General features: G+C 40.8%; 1 protein-coding gene across 7 annotated transcripts in view; it reads left to right on the forward strand.

The window, feature by feature from the left end:
• The window catches only part of Sfmbt2 (Scm like with four mbt domains 2), a 192,298-nt gene that overhangs the window by 78,938 nt on the left and 90,010 nt on the right, over nt 1-23,350 (forward strand). For all 7 annotated transcript variants that reach the window (XM_027405128.2, XM_027405133.1, XM_027405132.2 and 4 more), the window contains exons 5-7: nt 2,326-2,414; nt 4,413-4,659; nt 10,139-10,236. In XM_027405128.2, the coding sequence (XP_027260929.1) occupies nt 2,326-2,414; nt 4,413-4,659; nt 10,139-10,236 (434 nt within the window). The remainder of the gene's footprint in view (nt 1-2,325; nt 2,415-4,412; nt 4,660-10,138; nt 10,237-23,350) is intronic.

Here is a 23,350-nt window from a genome sequence, read left to right on the forward strand (position 1 = left end):
GGATTCTTGGAGCCTTGTGGATGGATGATTGTTTTCTAGTTTTATTCTGTAAGAACAAGAGGTAGTTAAGAACAGCCTCGTGGAGAGGGGAAAAACAGTATAAGCAGGAGGTCTTCGCATGCAAAGCACAAGGCAAGTGTCAATTACTTTTTTGTGTGTCTATACTTCTGGTATTAGTCAGCTCTGCTGTGCAGGAGGGCTAATTTGATGAAAGGCATCATTGATTGGGGTTGTAGCTTAGTGGCCGGGCATCTGTCCAGCAGTTTTGAGTCTCTGGTTCAAGCCCTCATCACTATGAAAGAAATAAAAGAATAAAATTATTATTATTTTTTATTTTAGAAGCAGTCTTATTTACATATCAATACCCCATTCCCTCACTCTCCCGTCCTCCCATGCTCCCCACCAACCCCCTCAACCCACCTCCCACCCACTGCCCAAGGATAGTATGGCCCTCCATAGGGGACCATCAAAGTCTGGCACATCATTTGGGGGAGGCCTAGGTCCTTTTTCTTGTATTTGGGCTGCAATAGTACTCCTCCATAGGGAATGGGCTCCCAAAGTCCATTTGTGCTCTAGCGATAAAGACTGGCTCCATTGTTAGAGGTCCCATAGACTGCCCTGGCCTCCTAGCTGACACCCACATTTAGTGGGCTTGGTTTTTTCCAATGATGGTTACCAGCTTTACGACTAGGGTCTCTGTGCTGTCACTAGGTCAGGTCAGCTGTTTCTGGGGGTTTCTCCAGCACAGTCCTGGCTCCTTTGCTCATCCCTCCTCCCTCTCCGCATTGGATTCCAAGAGTATGGCTCAGTGTTTAGCTGTGGGTGCCAAACAAAATTATTTTTAAAAACTACTATAGCATTGAAAAAAGATAGTTATATTTTCTACTGATGGCAACAGAGCACATGGACATAGTTTTCCTCCACATAATATTATATGTTTTTCCACATGAGTGTCCATGTTTAAAATAAATATGGTATTCTAAATGGGGGGGGTAGGTGTAAAAAAGAGGTAAGAGCAAGGCCTGGAATGTTGCTATGGCACATAAGACTCTACTTTCCATCCTTGGATGGGGTGGGAGCATTGTGGGTGTTTTTTTTTTTTTTCTTGAACTCGATCCTTCATGAGTTTGGGCAAGTGTTGCATGAGGTACATGTGTATGATGGATAAAGATTAAAGATGGGGGTGCTGCTGAACCCCATTCTGATGCCAGTTTTGTTAAGACTGCTGAATCTTTAAATAATATTTATTTTGTTTTTAAAGTAAGTGTGTGTGTGTGTGTGTGTGTGTGTGTGTGTGTGTGTGTGTGTGTGTGTGTGTGTGAACACCTATGAGTGCAAATGCCAGCAGGGTAGAAGAGGTTGCCCTGGAGCTGGACTTCAGTTGTTAACTGCCCAGTATGGGTGCTGGGAACCAATCTCAGCCCCTCTGCAAGAGCAGCAACCCACCTTCTAGGTGCTAAGATGCCAAGCCCATGCCACCGTACCTGGGTTTGCCTATTCTTTCCTTCTTTTCTCTTTCATCTCTTTCCTTTTTTTAATGCTCCTGGAGGTGGAACTCAAGTCCTCCTGCTTTCATGACGAGTCCTGTACAGAATGAACCACGCCCTCAGTCCTTACTACCTTTTCACATAGCGTCTCAGATGAACTCCATCTGTTTTTTACAATGCCATCTGCCTTGTTTTCCAGCCTGTGCTATTGTACCTAGACACAGAAGCACCCATTTTTCCTCTTTTATCATCATTATTGCATTCAGACATTTGGAGTCTTGCAAGATTGCTCTCACACAGAGACCTCCGGTTTCTGAAATGTCTGCTGACTTGTTTCCTGCTGTTCACTGAACACCATTTCTCAGTGAAGTGTGCTTACCCTGAGCTCTCCCGCCCCTTCTCAATTTCATGCCGTCACTCTCATTACCACACACCGTTTCTTCTTCCGTGAAAACTCTTCTTTTCCTCCTACTCTATAAACCTGTTCAGGGCCTGGCTTTGTTTGATGCTCTAGCCCTCCTTAACTGTTTTCTCTTGGAATTTTTCAAACTGCTGCCGTGTCTTCATTGTTGCTATTGACGGGTATCTAAATAGGTGTAAATCCTAAGGGCCACAGATTCTTCCCCTCTCTAGATGAACAGGTGCATGGTAGGTATGATGTCCATACTTGATAACAGGCATGTGACTGCAATTTCATTATTCTATACTCAATCATCAGACATAAAATTCAGAAAAATAATGAAGTAACCTGGACATACAGAGAGCTTCAGTGACTTGTGAGTGTTTGATACTTCACTGATGTGTTGAAGTGTTTATTTTTTCTCCCTTGTTTTGCTAGCTATCAAGGAGAAGTACACAGACTGGACAGAATTCCTCATACGGGATTTGACTGGTTCTCGGACAGCGCCTGCCAACCTTCTGGAAGGTGTATGTATTGCTATTATTCATCTATTATAGCCCTGAAGCACTCTGGTCCTGTGACCTCTAACCTAGTGACACCTTTGCATATATCCTTCTGCGGATACATGTGGACACAGACGTTTTTTATTCCCACAGCCTAACTTCCTGTTTCTTACTGAATTATAAAGGTGATGGATTTGGGTGGTATTGGCTGATGTTTTCCTGTGTTATAATCAATAAATGGGAAGTTTTCTCTGTTCAAGTGCATTTTACAATTATGTATCACGATGTCTTCCCATTACTCTTATGCCTTATCTTTTAGGATAACTTTTTGGCAGGTGATGACTAAGCATATTTATGTGCTTACTAGAGTCTCCTGGAGCCCAGTAATAAGTAGAAACATCAGTTGTTCATCTTGGGTGCATAATAACTTCATGATCTCACACATATGTGTTACCTAAGACTATTGATTATCTTTCTCAATAAAACAAGAGGAGACAAGACTAACTGTATTGGAATGTGGCTGACGTAGCTTTTAGTCATCGAATTTAATCTGAGTCTTGATGATGCGTCTGAAAATGTTATAATGAAATTTTAATAATTCTTATATGTACACGAACAGGAAGACAAAGGCAGTGTGTCACATGTAATTATTGTTACCAGCTCTGTCTCATGGGTACCCCAAAAAGGGGAGCCCTAAGTGAATGACTGGGAATAAGATGTGGATTTTCATTGTTGTTACTATTGTTGTTGTGTTGTTGATGTTATTATTGTTTTTAACCTTAATTTTCTTCTTTGGCAATGGTATTAAGATGTAAGACAACCACTATGTGATACAGTGCTCACAACTGTCTTGTGATGATTTCACCTGATTTATTTATCTTAATGGATAATTTTGACCATTGGGTTAAAAGACTGCAATGATGATTACTCGTCTTTTCAGAGGGACAAGTTGACTCACTGTGTTAATTGTTAAACATATTTGCCTACACAGTTAGCTAAACAGATACTCTTCATATGTCAAGAAGGTTCCTCAGAAAGGGCAGTGCTTAAATTTTCCCAAAGCAATTACCAGATTAAGTAGTAGTTAGTATCTTCATATGCCAAGGAAGTTCCTCAGAAGGGGCCGTACTTAGAGGTTTTTTCAAACCAATGCTCAGATTAAGTAGTAGAGTAATTTCACATAATATATCCAAATGTTAAAACAAAAAATGCCTGATACTGTAATCCCAGCTCTGGGGAAGCAGAGGGAGGCAGGTCCCTGGAGCCACTGGCTAGCCAGCCTACTTCATTGGACTTCCAGGCTAGAGAGAGACACTGTCCTTCTCAAGATGTTTGATGATGACTGAGAAATAGCCCTTGAGGTTGTCCTCTGGCCTCCATACATGTGTAGGCATGTGAGGTTGCACTATCTACACGCCCCACCCCCCCACACAATGAGAAGTTGAATGTAAGTGAACACAAACATATATTAAACATCTGCACATCAGTACACCACATCTGTGCTTACTCACTCAATCCGTGAATGGCAGTGTTTGGGCTGCTAACAGACGGCACTATAAGGTGAACTTCTCTTAAGGAGTCAAGGTGTAAATTCATAGAATTATATTAGATACATCTGTCAATGTGAAAATAGATGTTTTGTTAACAGGTGTTTTAGCTCTGGGTGCATCTGAGTACAATTCTACGTAAAATGTACTAACTTCTAACAAATGGAATTTTATTTGCGAATGATAACTTGTTTGATAAAATACTAGTATAAACTGTTATTTTCTGTTTACATGTGATTTTTTTGTTGTTGTTGGGAAATGATGTGGGCTTGTGGATGTGTGTGAGGGAGGAAAGGGAAGCAGGTGTGTGTGGGGGTGATGGCTGAACAGAGGATTGGGGAGGGGGTAATGCCAGACTGTTTGGCAATAGCTTGGATGATGGTGTGAGAAAAATATTATCTTCTGCTGTCATCTGTTTCCATGAGAACCTTAAAAATCAAGTTTAAAATACGGAGTTTTGCTTCTGTTTAAACAGCCTCTGCGAGGGAAAGGCCCTATAGACCTCATTACAGTTGATTCCTTAATAGAGCTTCAGGACTCTCAGAACCCCTTTCAGTACTGGATAGTTAGTGTGATTGAAAATGTCGGAGGAAGATTACGCCTTCGCTATGTGGGATTGGAGGACACTGAATCCTATGACCAGTGGTTGTTTTACTTGGATTACAGACTTCGACCAGTTGGTTGGTGTCAAGAGAATAAGTACAGAATGGAGCCACCTTCAGGTAAGATCTGACACTGTTCCTCTGTGACGTACTTGAGACTGCAAACTCCTGTGGGTGTGTCTCCGGACACATCCTTCTACATGCCAGGGTGTGGATTTTAAGTGTTTTAACTCCAGAATTTTGTATGAAGACTAAAATCCAAGGTTCTGATTAGACACCATCTCAAAGGAGAACATAATGCTGTAGCCTCAGGAAGTTGGTCGGCTTCCTATGCTGTCACTGGCTCGGGAAATGAAAGGGGTGATAGGTTGGGATTCAAGCATCGTCTCCCCATTTTTTAGGGGCTGTTGTCTTGGGAGCATACGCCACAATTTCTGTTTGCTCGTACATCTTTCTGATTACCAGTTTTCTATTCATCCACTCACCCATTTTTCTGCCCACCCATGTATGTGACTATACATCCATGTGTGCACTCTGTTATCATCTCTATATCATCCATTCCTCTCCTCCCTTCCTGTTTTCTTTCTATCCATCAGTCTGTTTATGCCCATTCATCTATCCACATTCATCCTGTTCCCCACCCTCCCACTTACTACCTATGCAGCCTTACATCCACTTATGCATTCACATTGGCCAGTCAGTTGCTCTTTCTACCCATCATACCCATTCATTTGTCCAGATCCATCCCTACTCCCTTCATTCACCATGCTACCTTTCCATTTACTCAATTGTGCAGCAACTGTACACTATCCATTCATGTCTGTCATCTACTGATGCGTCCATCATCCATCCACTTACCTATCATCTACCTATATCATTTATCTATTTTTCTGTATGTCTACCCATACAAATTCCATAACATCTGCTTATGATTATGTAATTCCTTTTGACAAGGAAACAGCAATAAAAGGATTAATATGTTTACCCTTTTCCCCTGTCAAGTCACCAGATAGCTTCAAGTGGACTGACAAATGGCTTTGCATAGGCCTAATTGGATAGAACAGTGCATTCTTCCCTCTGACAGATCTGTCAAAAATCTCATATTTACAGGATAACCATCCTTAAATATTTGTTATATTCTAGGTGATCCTACATCTGTTACGCTGTTTATTTTGATTCAAAAAATGTGGTGCATGTTAGGTGTGACTCTCATTCTACAGCCAATGACAGGACTGTGGTTAAGATTAAGCTGCTTCCCCATGACCACCTGGAACTTGTAGGGAGTAGCTTGGGTGTTGCAATTGGAGTTCCTGGGTCCTAGGTCCAGTGAATCTCATTGCCTCTGCTGACCTATGCTACTGTTTTGGTGAAGAACCTAGGGACAGAAATGTCACATTGTTAGTGCACTTACACATGCCAAGGAAGATATATTTCTTTCAGATAGAATTTTATTCTGCGGTCAGCTTTATAGGTATATTTAGAACAACTAATTAGTCTGTGGCTTCATTAAAATTGCCCTTGTGTTGTTTGCCAGTGTGAGTCTCGTGCACACGAAAGTGAGAAGTTATATTTACCTTAACTGTCACTCAAGGGCTTTGATTGCGGAACATTTCCTGGTTCTGGACCCTGGGTATTTGCATCTGTGTTAAATCTGACAGGAGGATAGACGTGTAACCTGGTATTTTATAATAGCCGTATTGTTGTTGTCGACATTTTGAGAAGCAGCCAAGAAATCCTTTTATACTTTAAGCATTTTGGGCGATAACAAACAAAGGTCTTGTCCATGCTGTGAGAAAAGATTGAGCTCAAGTTTGCCTGGGGATTCATAACCTGGCAGGAAAAATTTACTTGTGGGGAAAGGTGGCTGTGTAAATCTCAGCCCAGTGCCTAATTGCTTTATAAATTCTAGAAGGAACTTATCCTTGCCAGTGCAAGGATTTATAGTAAAGCAAAGAGTTTCCAGTCACTTCTTATGTTCTTTGTTCTATCTTTTTCCTATGATGAAATCCTGGGACTAAAACTCAATGGGTGGAGTGGAAAATCTCCCTTTAGGAAACATTTGCTTTCGAGTCTTCTCACTTTTGACAATTCTCTATCTCTGCAATACATGAATAAATCGTGCTTATCTGTCTTAGAATTTTCTGGACATAATACTGATTTCACAGAAGAGCTCATGAGTTCATCTAAAGACTGAACAAGTGATTTGTCAAGAGGTTACTTCTCTAACATTTAAAGTGTTGGCATGATGGTTGTATATGGGAGCGAGAATGTAAAAGGCATAATGTCACTCAAATATAGTAGTTACAAGATGAAAACTGGATTCTGTTACCTCATTCAGTGAAACAATACCCCTGAGTAAAGAGGCAGTTATTACTCCGATTTTACACATGGGAACAGAACCTGATATGTTAGATTTGTGTAAATTAATTTCAAATCCTGGGGTACCTTGTGCCACTTAAATGGTAGTACCATTTCCTGAACTGAAATGGCAGAGTGAATAAAATTTCAGACAGTATAGAAAATATTAGACAGATTCTCTTTTTCTCAGACACTAATAAACCAATATAAAATTACCAGCATCAAAAACTGAGGGAAAGGAGTGAATCTGCAGAGGTGCCATTGGGGGAAATACTGCATGTGTGTATTGAGAGGAAGGCTGTGGAAGCTGACCCTACTGGTGAGATTCCCTTTGCCATGCCTTTTCTCTAATGTCATCGCCATGCTGTAAATAATCTCTACTCTTAGTGTTACTTCCTTCTTTTACCCTTTAAAGGACACTTTCTCCCTGGGCTGTTCAGGGTGAGCACAGAGAATAGAAATAGGTTAAATAGGAAATGGCTGGGACGATGATTGTTGGAAACATTAGGAAAGGTACTGGATGGTATATTATCCACTTCTGAGGATCTAGCATTGTGTTGCTTTCTATGTCTGGCCTGAACTCTGGTGCTTGAGAGCAGAGAAAGAGCAAACAAAGGCACCCCCTCCTTCAGTGTAGGATCAGTTATGCAATTTGCTTCCTGTGTAAGATGCATCAATTGATTGACCTGTGATTTAAATCATGGTCAGAATATTGTGGCCAGCCTTTGGCTTTCCAAGAAGGTTGTCAAGTCAGTGGTAGGTGAGAAGCCCACTTGCTCCCTTGGCTACCAATGTTTAGAAGATATGATAGATATTTTGATATTAACAGAATCTAAGGAAACAAAATTCTATCCTTTTATAAGTCTAGTCTTTTTTTTAACCTTTCCCATGTTGAAATCAAACCTTTCAAACATATAGGTAGTTCCTGGAGTCGGGAAATTTTATGATAGAACTGAAATGCTTCTTGCCTAAACTGTTTCTGTTTTCAAAAGAGTTGGTGTGTTTGAAATTATTTTCTTATATTGCCCAAACAAAACACCAGAGTCTGGTTTACTTAACAGTGAACATTTATTTTATCACAGTTCTAAAGCCTGGACAGCTGAAACAAGAGTGCCAGCTTGTCTAGGGATCTGGTGAGGGTTCCCTGGCTTACAAGTGGCTGTCTTCCAGCTGACTGTTCAAGGAGTTCATTAGAATACACTAATTCTATTAAACTGCCATCCCACCACACCCCTCATAACCCTCATTACCTTCTAAAGCCTTTTCTCCAAATGTCATACTGGAGAGTCTAGGTTCTACATAGCAATTCAGAAGGACAAGGATTCAATTCATAACATTTTCAATATTTCCTGTCTCTTAGTAACCATTGCTCAATCTTTCCTCACTGATATGAAACCTGGTAGAGAAAGAGGGAACAGATTCCTGGTGGTGACTAGACACCTGAAAAGGGGGGACATTCCACAAGGCCCCCATTTACTTATGGTTATTTATTTGTTTGCTTATTTATAGTGATGAGGTTGCTTTTTGCAACACTTTCTACCAGAACATTCCAAACTTGCACATGAAGGGAGATCTCCTCACTTTCCTGTAGGCTCCTGGTGACAGATGGTCGAGGGCTATCTTTTTAATTGTTTATGACTTTCCAAGACCAGTAAATGGAGTCTGATGAACACTGTTAAATTCCCTGCAGTGCAGGTCATTTTGAGAACATATTTTATGTCCTTTTAATAGACCTGTTTATTGTTCATAAATTCGATGGTGTAGCCAGGGTGGCTCTGCCTGTTGAAACACACCACACACAGGGGACATTGTTTTCTGTGCATTGTGTCTTGGAGGTGTTTCATCTTCACAGGTGGTAGAGATGGCTGTCCAAACTGACTTTTACCTTTGCAGAAAAGGGAGTGCCTTGCCATGGTGTTAGATCCCACCTGCCTTAGTTCCTTTTCTAATTGCTGTGACAAAACACCCAACAAAAGCAACTTAACAGTTTATGTTAGTTCACAGTTTGAGTGCAGAGCATCACTGGAAGGAAGCCACTATTAAGGAAAATCATGTATTTTTTTCCTACATAAAAATGTCAGATTAGGGGGAAAATTCTTCTAGAAGTAGAAAGTTCTATATAAAAATGCTAGAAAGAACATTGGGAGAATAGAAGAGATTATGTACAAAGTCACCCTCTGTGTAAAGACAGCAGACAGTGCGTTGGTAACTTGGCTAAGTCTGGTATGGTCTCTTACCAATTATAATTATACCCCCTCAAATACTAAACAAACTACTAAAACAGGGGGCTTCGAGCTCATGGCGAGTTTAGAAGCAGTAGGGATCCAAATATATGGCTTCATGCTAAAAAGCAGACATGCAAGAAATTAAAAATATAGCCCAAAGGTTTAATGTTGCCTTTTAAGTGTGCTTAAATTCATATTCATATCCCAACAGTCTGTCTGAGGCAGTGAGGGTTGATATAGGGATGATATAAACACATCTACTTCCAATGAGAGCCTTCACAAATCCTATTTTGATAAGGTCTTAAATCTGTTGTGATCAGGCCATAAAATTCCTCTACAGTTTCAGCAATATGTGAAAACAGTGCTCAACAGTTTTTTCCCCCCTTTTAATTTTGTATGCATACTGTATAACTTCTGTGTGTAAATCTTCCCCCTCCTCCAATGCCTGGGGGAAAATATGGGTGACATGTGGTATGTGAGGAACGTTTCAAGTATAAATATAAAACTTGGTTTGTAAATTTTAACTTGCCTTTTAATAATTTTTATGACTTATATGGGTATGTATGTGTGTGTGTGAACTTAGAGATTTAATGGGAAAGTGTAATAATTGCTGTAGGTGCCTGAGCAGAGCTATTCAGAGGTTAGAAATTTACCAAAGAGTGAGTTCTTCATCAGTGGGAGGATATTTTAGGTGATACATAGAATCATGGCTATAGATGACAAAAAGTCATGCTCATGTGATTAATGCCATTAAATTGCTTACAGAGACCAACAGAACACATACAAATGTCCCCCAAGGAAGAGCCCTGTCAAGTATTCTCCATTTCTGATAGCAGAATTGCAAGTTTCTCTTTAATTTCAGAGAATCTCTTTAGCAGGTGGCCGCTTACAGGGAAGTGTGAGCATTAGCACTTTCCGAGTACTGTGGTACCCTAGAAGCAGAGGAAGATAGCGTTTAAAGAACCAACTAACAGATGTACAGTCCTTAAACTCTCCATGGTTTGCTGTTGATACAGAACTCTATCCTCTGAAGATGACTTCTGAATGGAAATGTGCTCTAGAAAAAGCCCTAATTGTTGCTGCAGAGTCTCCTCTTCCAATGGAAGTATTTAAGGTGAGTTGTGAATGTCATCAGTCTCTCTCTCTCTCCCTTCCTTCTTTACTACCCCTCTCTCCCCCTTTCTTTTCTCAAATACAAACTAAACTGTTGGAGGGCTGTGGAAATGGCTTAGCAGGTAATCTTCTTGCCATGCAAGTGTGAGGTCCCGAGTTTGGATCCCCAGCACCCATGTAAAGATGGACATTTAATGCACATCTGTAAACTGGATGCATTGATGAACACCTGTAATCCCAGTGCTCCTCTGGTGTTATTGTACACCTGTAATCCCAGCCCTTGTATGGTATTGATGCCCATCTGGAAATGGATGTATTGATGCACACGTGTAATCCCAGTGCTCCTATAGTGTTAATACACACTCGTAATTGCAGTGCTTCTATGGTGTTAATGCATGCCTGTAATCCCAGCACTCCTGAGGTGGGTTGGGAGGCAGAGACAGCATGGGCTGGCTGGCGTGGCATATGGTGCTGTAAGAGACATTGTGTGGACTGACACCTGAGGAATCTTCTTGTTTTCATAGGTGTACTGTGCCATGCATGTACTTTCATGCACATACATGAACACACATATATGCACATGCCATAATACATACGCATTATGCACACATACATCACACAAACCAATTTGAAAAGGAAAAGGAAAACTACTGTATAGCAAATCTCGACCCATGGAAAGGAAACTGCCTGCTTTGCCCATTTCCATTTGAAACTCTGAAAATTGTGTCTGCTCCCATTATACTGCTTTCAGAATGACTTTTCATAAATATTTGTGTCATAGGATGTTGATTAAAATATTCTTGTTTATTCTTCTCTATGATGGAAATCTGTTCCATCCCCCCCCCCAATTCTTACTGAAGTGACAAAGGACATTCCATCATGTCTTATTTTACTGTTTTTTAAAAGGGATTAAAAATGAGGGCCTGTGGTGACAGCTCAGTGGGTCAAGTGATTGCCTCACTAGCAGGAGGACCTGAGTTTGAGTCCCTTAGGACCCATGTAAAAAGGAGGGACATGGTGGCACACACTTGTAATCTTAGATCTTGGGATGTAGAGAGAAGTAGATGGGGGGCTGTGGGGAGGGAGGGTGGGAGGAGAGGGGGAGAATTGCTTTTTTTCTTAGACTTAGTTTTCTCAGTGGTTGATGAGACTTTGTCTGGAGTGTCTGCTACAGACCATGCTTTTGCTAGGTCCTATCCTACAGCAATGAATGGAGTAGGAAACACAATTCAGCTGCAGTGGATTGTCAAGCTCTTACCTTTTAAAATCACATTGCCACCCTAGGCATTGGGGTTTTAGTCTGAGAGGCTTGGGAGAGGGTCTTGGTCTTCCATGGTGGGCTCATGAGAGTCTCCCGAGTTCTCACTGTCCACACTTACTTTGTGAGCTCTCGCTTTCCTTTGCTTTCGGAGGTAGCTGCTGTTCTCACTTCTGAGCCTTTTGAGGAGTCTGCACTATTAATGGGGTTAGTGCTGGGCCTTTGTGCTGAAGATGTCAGTTTTGGTTTTGCTGAATTGGTTAAATTAGATTCTTGGTCATCAGCTCTTTCGCCCTTCCATACCTCTGTGGCTGCATAGTGAGCTCCTATGCAGACAGAACCAGCCCCCCCCCCGTAGTGCAGTTATGCTTATTGTTTAGGACCAACGTAAGGTGTGTTTTTTGTTTGACACTTTAGTTGGAACTTGTTTTCAGAACCCCTCATTATTGGGGTTTTTGTGCTAAACATTGCTGCCTCATCTTTCCAAGGCCTGTCAAAGCTAGTCTGCTGCTGCTTCCCCTTGGAGTGTTGTCTGGTGATAGGGTACCTCCATCTGCAGTTTTTTGTTTGGTTTATAATGTTCTTCTAGTTCCATACCTGCATTTTTTTTCTGTTAAATTGTTACTCTCCTCCAAATCACAAATATAAATTATCTGAAGAATTCTGTACCTGGAATCCTGGTCTGACTACTCAGCCTTGATAAGACTCTGTGATCAGCTCCTGTGGCATTCTGTGTGCCACAGAAATGTGCAGTCCCTTGTGTGCTTCTGTGCATAACATCCACCACTTTTTGCCAAACTTGAAGCTCAAGGAAATAAAAGGCTATATGTTTTGTGAATGGATGGAAACAAAATTCCTGGCATTTAATAACTATTTGTCACATAAATGAACAGATTCTTGAATGGACCACATGCATTTAACTCACCAGCTTTAAAAATTCTGAGTTAATATACTTATGGATTAATTGAACATATAACTGTACTTAGAACTGTGAATACTAAGACTTGAAAGGCAGAAACATTAATAGTCTCGATCTGTTTTTAATTAAAATGGAGCCGATTCATTAAACATTTATTGAGCAGCTATTCTTTGCAAAAGACCATTATGTCTTGTTGCCCTGATTCCAAGACTTAATTTAAGTTGGTCTGCATTTTCTAAAATACAGTCGTCTTCTTTCCTCACCTTAAATTCATCCTATGAGAATTCAGACAATTCTTTTGATATATTACCATCTCAGAATTACCATCTTCCTCATGTTTTGCTATAACTAAGCATAACTTTTAAGAGTAGGTACTGAATACCACTGTGGGGCTTAGCACAAGGCAGGTTCTATGCAGTAGGCACTTCATAAATAAGAGTTGGCTGTGCTCAGTATTTGCGTTGTTAAAGTAGGTGATGGAAGAGAGAAGAACCAGATAATTTTATTTGGATGAATCCTTATTTAACTTTATGTCTAAGAAAAGTTTGTTTCCCACGCCTACTGTAACAAATTGCCATAGACTAAGCAACTTATAGACAGTAGTGAGTTTACTTTCTCATACTTTTGTTGGTTATAATTTAAGTCAGGCTGTGAACAGGTTCGGAATTCACCTGAAGAGAAATGTGATTGGCAATCTGTATAACTTTTGGGGCCACCTGTCAAATCTGAAATCTTTTGGTTTGTAGTGACATAAGTCCATTCTTCCCTCTTATCTTCCCATGTTCATGACTTCATCGTCCACATTTCCCAGTACTAATAATGACACTGGCCATTCGACTAGCACTTGTGCTAAGCCAGAACAACTCATTGTAAGTACATTTGCAAAGATCTTGCTTCCAAATGAGGTGCCCTATTCATGAGCTCCAGTAGTTGTAAACCTGAAGGGGAATGAACTTTTTTTTTTATCCAATCCCACCACATTTCTCATCCAGTTAATAATTTTGTAAACAAAATTCTCTGCTGAGTCCCTCAACTGAACGTATGCGTTGCTAATTATGTTCAGAGAAATTACAGGAATGTGTGTGATGAGAGTCAGATTGTTTCTGCAGTTGCTTCATGTTTTTCTCTCACTTGTATTTTTAACAGTCCCTGCAATATTTTTCTGTAGGTCTCTATAAGACTGACCACTCCTGCCTTGCCCGTGTACTTTTCTTTTCATGCGGTGTGTCCTATATGTATTTATACATGTATACATGGATACATGTATGCATATGTGTTTCAGTGTATATTGAGGACAAAAGAGAACATTGGTTACCTTCCTCAGCTGCTCTCCACCTTGTTTTTTGAGACAGTATTGGAACTTAGGAATTTGGCAAGAGTGGCTGGCCAACGGGCTCTAGCCATCTTTCTGTTTCTGCTCCTACAGGCACAAGCTGCCATGTCTTTACACAAGTTCTAGGGATCCAGACTCAAGTCCTCATGGCCACACAGCAAACACTTTATCAGCTGAACCATCTTTCCAGCCCTGATTAATTCTCATAGACATATAATGATGATACATATATATCTACAGCTATGTATTTTCCCAGTTATGATCAGTGTTTCTCAGCGAGCAGACTTCATTTCTATTTCTGTCATTATAGCACCAGGAATATATGTTTGAATTCAGCAGCAACTCATCTGGGATGCATGTTGTTATAGAAAATTGCCATAGTGTTCTGTGGTTATGAGACAGAAGTCAAAGCTAAGCACATTTAATGGCCAGATATGAGCAGTATTTCCAGGCAATTCTTTTTATTATTTTTACACTTTAGATAAAGTAGGCATTTTGATGGAATGAATCTCATTATGTGCAGCTCCTTTCTTTGGGCGATGTGTTCACAGGCTGTGTCTCTTCATGCAGTCAGGCATGTTCATGGGCTCAGTTTTCCCTCTGCCTTGGAGCTCAGCAGTAAGCTTTTTGCTGTTCACCTGAACCTGAGACAAAATACCAAACAACTTTGAGATTGTGCTGTTCTGAAGAAATTTTGACTGACAATCCTCAACATGTAAGCTCAGTTGAAAAATGAGTAGTTAATGTCCTACGTTAAAATAAAAAACTGAGGGACATTAGAAAATGTGTTTTATTGGGAAATAAATAAGGATTTCTCCCTGACAGCCCGCCTAAGGATTTAGTGCTTTAAAAGGTTTAGTAAAATGTTCCTATTCTGGAAGTAACTTATTCTTTAAAAGTGACAGAGAAGGGCCAGAGATGGAGATGTGGCTCAGTTGTGGGCTTGCCTAGCATGTGCGAAGCCCTTGGATTGCTCTCCAGCACTGGATACACTTGATGTGATAGCACATGACTGTAATCCCAGCACTCTGGTGGGAGAGGCAGGAGAACAGAGGGAGGTTGAGGTTATCCTGGACTACCTGAGTCTCTGCCTCAAAAAGAAACAGCAACGGTAATGGCATTGGGGACCATGTTGCATGTTCACATGGTTCTTACTTGGAGCACATTTGTCTGCTTTACCCTCTGGGTAATTCCTGCTAGGACTCTATTAGAGATACCTTTATATGTGGACACAAACTTCCGTGCTAGAAAACACTCACCTGTTTGCAGCCTCAACATTAATCCCCCCTCCCCATTTAATTAACTAACATATCCTCTGTCATTTGGGCCAGTTTGTCTTTTAAAAAGAACTATTAAGATGTTTTCCTCAGAGCTCATTTCGGCCATCAAACAGTGAAGCTCTGCTGAACATGTCCATCCAACTTTGTGGTTAATAGTGTTTGTTGTTTCAGTTTTCCAGTTTGGTGTCTGCAAAGAAGGAGGGTAGGGTCCAGGTAGGGTATGTGGGAGCGTTTGAAGAGGACAAAGGGAAGAGAGACAGGATGCAATTATATTAATGTAGAAAGATAAAATGTATTGAAATACACATATCATTAAAAGATTTGTGGGTACTTGCTTTCAAAATAGAGCCAACAAAGCCTAAAAAAGTAAGAGCTGGTCAATAATGAATGCAGCCCTACTTGCTGGGTCCAACCTTCTGTAATCACTATTGCTTTTCATATCTGTCCTCTCTGGAAATTGCATCCTACCTCTGTGGCAAATGTGGAGTAATCAAAGTTTCCCTGGTAGGTCATATGTACACCCAGAAGATAAATCAGAAACAGCACTTCCCACATTCCTAGTCTGTGGAAATAAAATAGTTTTCCCCTTAGAAGAATAGAAAAGGATGGTCATTGCCATGAAGTCACAGGCGTGGCCGGTTAATAATCAAATGAAAATACCCGGGTCTGTTCTTGGCTAGGAACTGGAAAGAACTGAGAACAGCTAGAAAGATGCTAGGGATGGACCAAAATTAAGAAAGTGTCTCTTCTTGATGATCAGAATCTGAATGCCAGGAAATCTTAGTACTCACACACTTAAAATGCCAAGGGCTTGGTCTCTTGTTGACAAAGCTCAGAGTTGGCTTCATTGACTCACACATAGTGTGTATAGTTTTATTTTAAAATTTAAGGCCTCTTCTATAATCTCTTCATGTGTGTGTGTGTGTGTGTGTGTGTGTGTGTGTGTGTGTGTGTGTGTGTGTGTGTGTGTGTGTGTGTTCCCATGTGGCTCCATGTCTGTGTGTGCAGACAAAAGCATGTTTATATGTGCATGTAAGGAGGTCAGAGGTCAATGTTTTGTTTGTTCTTCAGTTACTTTTCTCCTTGATTTTTGAGACAGGGTCTCACACTGAACCTGGAGCTCATGAATTCTTGGTGGCCAGTGAGATGCAGGGCTTCACCTGCCTCTGCCTCCCCAGAACATGGATTTTAAGCACATGCTGCTCTGCCAAGTGTGTGTGCACCTGCATGCATGTACATGTGTGTGTGGTGGGGAGGACTTTGAGGGATGAAACTCAGGGCCTCATGCTTCTACCATGAGCACTTCACCCATTCAGACGCTTCCCCATTCCTCCCAGTTCTCTGATCCTTGGACCTATGAACTTCCATTGGGTGATATATGATGTTGTATGTTCCTTGTTACACAGATTCTGTTTCCTCATTAAGCAGATACTGGAAACACAATGTGCTGGAGGAAAGCACTGACAGAGGTGGTTTTTCAATGATGGGTTCTGATTCTAGTCTGCTTATTTTCTGTGCGGGGCTTTCTTTCTCACCCTGACCTGACTCCTGCCTTCCTCAGGTAGCTGGTGTTACCACTGAACAGTTGAGACATGGTTGAACAGTGAGGACTTGTGCTTCTATATTCTTCTTTATTGAAGCTCAGGAGAGGTTTGTCTTAAGTGACATGGACCTGGGAACCTTGATCTTTGATGGCCTTCATTATTGCTTCTCTGCCCAATTTCTTACAATATCTGTGGCTATCATAGAGATCAGGATGGCAAGTTTTTACTTCAAAAGTCAAAGATCAGAAGTACAAAAGTACAGCCGGAAACTTGGAACATGGCTAGGTTGGTAGAATGCTTGTCTAGCATTCACAAAGTCCTGGATTTGATTCCCACCACCACATAAAGTAGTGTGGTATGACACACTTGCGACCTCAGCTATTTAGAGTGGAACCAGGAGCATCTAGACCAGCTTTGGCCAACATAGCAGGCTTGAGATCAGCCTAGGACACACGAAACCCTTTCTGAAGACAAAGTATATCTGGTCTGAGTACAGTCGTGCATTGTTTAACAGTGGAGGTGTCTTCTGAAATAGACATCCTCCAGTAGGCTTGACACTGTGTGAACAGCACAGAATGTTCTTTGAGAATCCCAGATGGTGTAGGTCACTTGACACAGCCTTTTTCATGCACACAATCGGAATGTGTGGTAAACAGGAGACTCGTGAGGCTGCTGCTGCTGTAACACACAGTGTTACAGTATCCCGTTTTTAATAAATAGAAGGCTATGCTTTAAAATAGCAATAAAGTATAGTATAGAAAAACTATAAACTCATGACACAGTCTTTCATTCCATTGTCTTGTTTTCAATGTGGCGTTTGATGAAATGCCCAGTATTTCCTTATGACTGGAGCTACAGTAGGGTTGTTTACATGGGGTCACCGCCTTATGACATTATACTGCCTACAATGTCCCTAGGCTACAGGACATTTTCAGGTCCATGATTAGGATCATTTGGGGCACTATTATATGGGTGGTTCATCATAAGACAGCAATAAGATTCTTTGTCTGTTGGTGTCCTTACATGGTTCCTTCTCTGTCATATTTGACTCAAAGAGCTGTTAAGTAGATGCAAAAGTACACCTAGGTAACTGTGGGGGTTAAATGCACTTTTCACCTTTGCAGTCTGTAAATAAAGAGTTGCAGTAGTGGCTGGTCTAGTTTGGTGTGCAGGCATAAGGTGCCTCTAATCTGTTCTTAGTGTTTACCTTGAGTATTTGTTACGTTTCATAAACAGAGCAAAGGGTAGCTGGGAGAGGACTAGTTGAGGTCATTAGTTTTTATTTATAAAAAGTTTCCATGCATAGACTTTCCTAAGAATTTGTTCATATTGTAGGGCAGAGGGCACCTTTGGTAAGTACTTTGCTGTATCACCTGAAAGAGCTGGGAGACATGGGGCAAGCTTTTGAATCCCAGTCTTGGGGAGGAGACTTTTGGGCTTCTGGGGCTCACTGGCCAGGTGTCTGTCAAAAAAATAATAGAAATGAAGAAAAGAAAAATACAAAGTGCCTGAGGAACTATTCCATAGGTTTATTTCAGACCTGCATACAGGTCTGTGTGTGTGTGTGTGTGTGTGTGTGTGTGTGTGTGTGTGTGTGTGTATGTGTGTGATGCATCGGAGACAGGCAGATCTCTGGAGTCTCTGGAGCTCACTGGTTAGTCAGTCTCACCAGTCTGCGAGCTCCATGTTTAGTGAAAGACTATCTTTAAAAACAAAAAAGAAACAAACTAGGCAGAGAGCAGTTAAAGAAGAAGCCTAATATGGCCCCTGGTTTCCACACATGTTGCACATGTATGCACATGAATTTATACATCACACAAACATGTACACCTCCTCAACCCACACGGAAACAAGAAGCAGAGCTTGCTTGTGATAATTCTTTGTGTTCTCCGGGTTCTTGAGCCCAAACATGAATTTCAGAACAAGAATGAACCACAAGGGCCTTACCGTTTTTTATGAGTATTGGAAAAAAAATCATAGATGAAATAAAAGGGCAACTCTGGTCAAACAAGAGATGTAATATAAAAGTCACAAGACACACATGTTGAGTTTACTTCAAGAGTTGGGGGTTACATGCTGCTCTGCAGTCTGTTATATAGTAACTTCCTTTTTAATTTTAAACGCTGAAAATGGAGGCATAGTGTCAACTCTCCATTGTCTATCTGGGAGCTGTCACTCCGTAGTGGCTTTAGTTCTTGTTGTTGGTGCAGAGAAAGCAGGATGATGTTAGCATTCACTTAATGCAATGGTTTTGTGGTGTGCTGGGAGTGCCAGGACTAAATCTCTATTAGATGCATTTCAAAGGGCTTATTGTATCACATTTCAATTGTTTATTTATTTATTTATTTATTTATTTATTTATTTTATTTTTTCTTTTTCAAGACAGGGTTTCTCTGTATAGCTTTGGAGCCTATCTTGGCATTCACTCTGTAGACCGGGCTGTCTTTGAAATCACAGAGATCTGCCTGCCTCTGCATCCTGAGGGCTGAGATTAAAGGCGTGCACCACCAACGCCCAGTGGTTGTTTTATTTTATTTTATAAATAAATTTTATAACTTATTTTATAACTTATTTTAAGGCTAATAGTCCTTTTTCAGTGAGAACTCCTGAGTTGGTTTTGGTGACTGTCACTAACTGTTGAGTACCAAGTGCTCAGAGGCATGAGCACGTGTGTCATTTCCCATTCATCCCACAGCACGATTGATGCCATGAGAATCATGTATGATAACAAGCACTCGAGCCTCTGCCATCATTAATTGCTCACATATTTATAACACTATCCCTTAATACCGTATCATGCTCAGAATAATGGCATGCTTGTGGTTATGCCCTTTATTTACAACAGCATCTTCTAACATTACACACTAGGTACCCAGAGTGATGACAGTAGAATGGCAGGTAATGAAAGATTTCTTATTGAGGGAGCATTAAAGTGGGTCAGTGCTACAAGAAATGGTCTTTGTGTCTCTTGAGCAAGTAGGACTCTGGGCTTCAATGATAAGTTAATGCTGGAGGGGAAGGAAGAAGCATTAGGTGAGAGAATCTGACAAGAAAGCAGACTATACTTCAGGTGTCTTGTTAAACATCTGACCTCTCTCCACCCAGTCAGTGGTTCCTTACTGAACGGCAGTGGACAGGGGGGTGGGGGGGTAGTGTGGCTCAGCAAAGAGCATGAGACAGTATCTGGAGATGTTTTGATTGTCACAGTAAGGGGTCCTGTATAATTGGCATCTAGTGTGCCAAATATTTGGCAAAATATTCTTCAGTCGACGGGGCATTTCCCTACAAGGAATAACATGGTCCCCAATGTCAGCATCATCACGTTTGAGAAATTCTTACCTAAGGAACGATTATTTTGTGACATGAGGAAGGATGCCAAGGAGTGGTTGTGACCTCTGATTGGACCTTGGAACTGACTGATTGGCTGTTGGGACCTTGTAGTTTGCAGTCTTCCCAGCATGCAGAGCATCAGCTAGAGGCTTGCTCCCTGTGTAGCAGTGACTTGTCATGAAAAGTTGGAACTGTCAGTCAGCTGGGTGGAGCATTGTTTCTTGTTAACTTCTGTCTCTGTGAAAAGTGGTGTCTCTATAGAGAGACAGTTCAGGATTTGTCTCCTGTTTCCATGGCAACAGTGGAATTGCATTTAGGGTTTCCAGCTATCAGAGTGCTTCTGGCTAATTGTGTCCTCTAGGGTGGTTAGGGTGGATGAGAGGCCAATAGGGCTGCCTTCCTCAGTCTTCTTCCTTTTCAGCCCGTACTGCCCAGAGCATTAACTCGGGAATTAAAAAGGCCTTTTGGCCTGTTGGAAGTGAGTTAATGAAGTTGGAGAAAGAAAATGACAAAAGAAAATGTTTACTTATGCATATAAATTGGACACTAGGTGTGTTTTGTTTATTTGTTTTGTGTGTGTATGCTTGTGCATGTACATGAATATATGCACATGTGTATTGAATTATGGTCTACTGTGCATGCAATTATAAAAGCCAGAGGATGTGCTGAATGCTGCCTTTATCACTCTCCTTAGTTGTTTTTTTGTTGTTTGTTTGTTTGTTTTGTTTTGTTTTTGGAGACAGAGTTTTTCTATTTTGTTTTGGGGGCTGTCCTGGAACTCGCTCTGTAGACCAGGCTGGCCTCGAACTCACAGAGATCTGCCTGCCTCTGCCTTCCGAGTGCTGGGATTAAAGGCATGCACCACCACTGCCCAGCTCTCCTTAGTTATTAAAAGAGGGCTTCTCACTAAGCCTAGGACTTACTTTCCAGGGAGTTCCTGGGAGCCACCTGTTTCAGGCCTCCTAGCACTGGGGTTACTCATATGTGCTGCTAACCTTGGGTTTTTACAAAGGTGTTAGGAGATTTGAACTCAGATCTTCATTATTGCCTTTTATCCTCTGAGCCATCACCTCATCCCCTGAGTTTTTCCCTCTGGTGCTATAAGAAAGAGGAGATGTCTTTCTACTTGCCCATGTTTTTTGTGTTGCTAGGTATTAATCGGTGGAAGATATTCCTAATGCCATATTTTTCTTTACAAAAGAATTTAGTGTCAGTTTCAGACCTAACCATGAAATAGTCCTGACATAATCACCTTTTATGAGTTGTGTAGTCCAGGTTGGCATATGTAATACTTCCTTTCTTCTTACTATTTTTTAACTTGATTGAATGCACCACTCGGAGATAAAAATTGCTTTTTACAGCGGTGAGCATAAAATGGAAAAGCTTATCGCTGTTAAGAGTATAGATTTTTTCATTACATTTTTGTTATAAATATTTCACTGGCTAAATTCAAATCAGTATGATGGAGTTGAAACATAATAATACTATTGATTTAATAAATGCTGGCATTCCAATGTCATTTCTTGATGAAATTAATATTATGTGAGTCATTTTCTAATGAGTACATGAGCATTTAGCCATTCTTCAAACAAAAAAGGAACACTATGAAACAAATGGCTTTTTAAAAAAAGTGTGACATATGCTGATGTGAATAAAAGTTACCAGAGTTCATTATATAGCAATTTGAATGTAGTACTAATTAAAACCTTCCTTTAATTTTACTGAAGCCTATTCTTAGAAATTATACAAGTTATTAAGGACTTGAAAAGAAACCTATGTGATATTTAATTTCCCAATAGACCAAAAACTAAAGAGATTAATATTGTGCACTGCAACACTTATTTATTATTTTCTGTGTATATGTACCTGTGTGCACTGTGTGTGTGAGAGTCTTTCTCTGTTCTCATCCTATTCCTTCAAGGCAAGGTCTCTCTTCTTTCGAACCTGGGTTTTGCATTTTCTTAGGCAAAGCTGGAAGCCAGTGAGCCCCAAGGTTCCTTTTGTCTCTGTCCTACCTCCCTACCTTGGATCTGGGGTCACAGGAGAATGTGGGATGCCGGTTTGTTATGTGGATGTTACTATTTCACTCTAGCCCTCATAACCAAACAACAAGTGCTCGTAACTGTGAGCCATCTCTCCAGCCACCCTCTGCTGTACTTTTGTGTAAGCACAATAGACTAATGATTTAAGGACTTCAAAGAAGGGGTATATAATTTACCTAGTTACTTTTTGTTTTATTTCATATCAACATAAACAGAAATGAAGAACCAAAGATCTAACCATTACTAGAGTTATTGCAAGATAATAAGAAAGTTAGGCTTGGAATTTGGTTGTGTACAGGGAAGATTGTCCTGCCTTTTTACATTGACATCCTCATCAAGTACATTTAAATTGTTTTGTGGTAGTAGTTTGAACTCATTTTCCTCTGTGCCACATTCTGCATGAGTTTGTGTCACATGGGATCTATTTATCTAGTGAAGTAGAGATGGAGAATCTGAAGTAGTCACATGCTCCATTTTAAGAGTATGACTTGCAATTTCCCCAGGACTCTACAGTAAATGTGTGCACAATGAATGTTCAAGGTCAAGTAGACACGAGAGGCATGCACAGCCTTTCTTGTTTTCCATTTTCTTTTTATCCCCATCACCTTCCACAGACTACTAATCATAGTAATTTGTGTGTTTGTGAAGATCTTCGTTATTCAACCCAAAGCTTGATCAATGCTGCCAGGAGTTTGGCTCTCCAACTTCACAGTTGACTCTCTGTCAGAAGCTATGTTCGATTCCTCAAAAGTCACATGTTACCCTTTTCTGGGTGTGGCAGCCACTTTCAAAAGGAAGATGTTACCATATGCTGATGTCTACAGCAATGGGTGACAACTTGTGAGCTACTACCCCATGTTTGATAGTGATGGATTTCCAACCTCTGCTTCTGAGAGGAAAAGGAGCTCCAGTCTGTACTGAAAAGCCAAAACACCAAATGTAGAGGTTTGTTCAGACCTATTCCTCCAGAGTACCACTTCATGTTTGTCACAGCTTGGATATTTAGCAAACTGAATCTCAAGCCTGTCAATGTCAGAACCGCATTGTCTGCCCTGTTTGTCATTCATTGTAGCTGAGTGCTTAACATAGAGTACCACTGACAGATGGAGACTGATGTGGAGTCACTGATGAGATTAGCTTGTCATCGTTAACACTGATAATGGTGGCAGGAAATAGGTATCGATGAGGGGTGATTGATGAAGCACCAAAGGCATTTTGCTGCACACATTCCTTTAGTATTCCTTACTCGATGAACCAGCATACGAAGAAAAGGTTTATTCATTATTGATGAGGGGCTGGGGCTGTAGCTCAGTTTGGAAAGTGCTTGCCTTGCATTAATGAGGCCCTGGGTTTGATTCCCAACACAAACTTGGTGGAGTGGTACACACTCATCATCCCAGCATTTGAGA

The sequence above is a fragment of the Cricetulus griseus genome, chromosome 3 (genome assembly GCF_003668045.3).
Source record: "Cricetulus griseus strain 17A/GY chromosome 3, alternate assembly CriGri-PICRH-1.0, whole genome shotgun sequence".
NCBI lineage: Eukaryota > Metazoa > Chordata > Mammalia > Rodentia > Cricetidae > Cricetulus > Cricetulus griseus.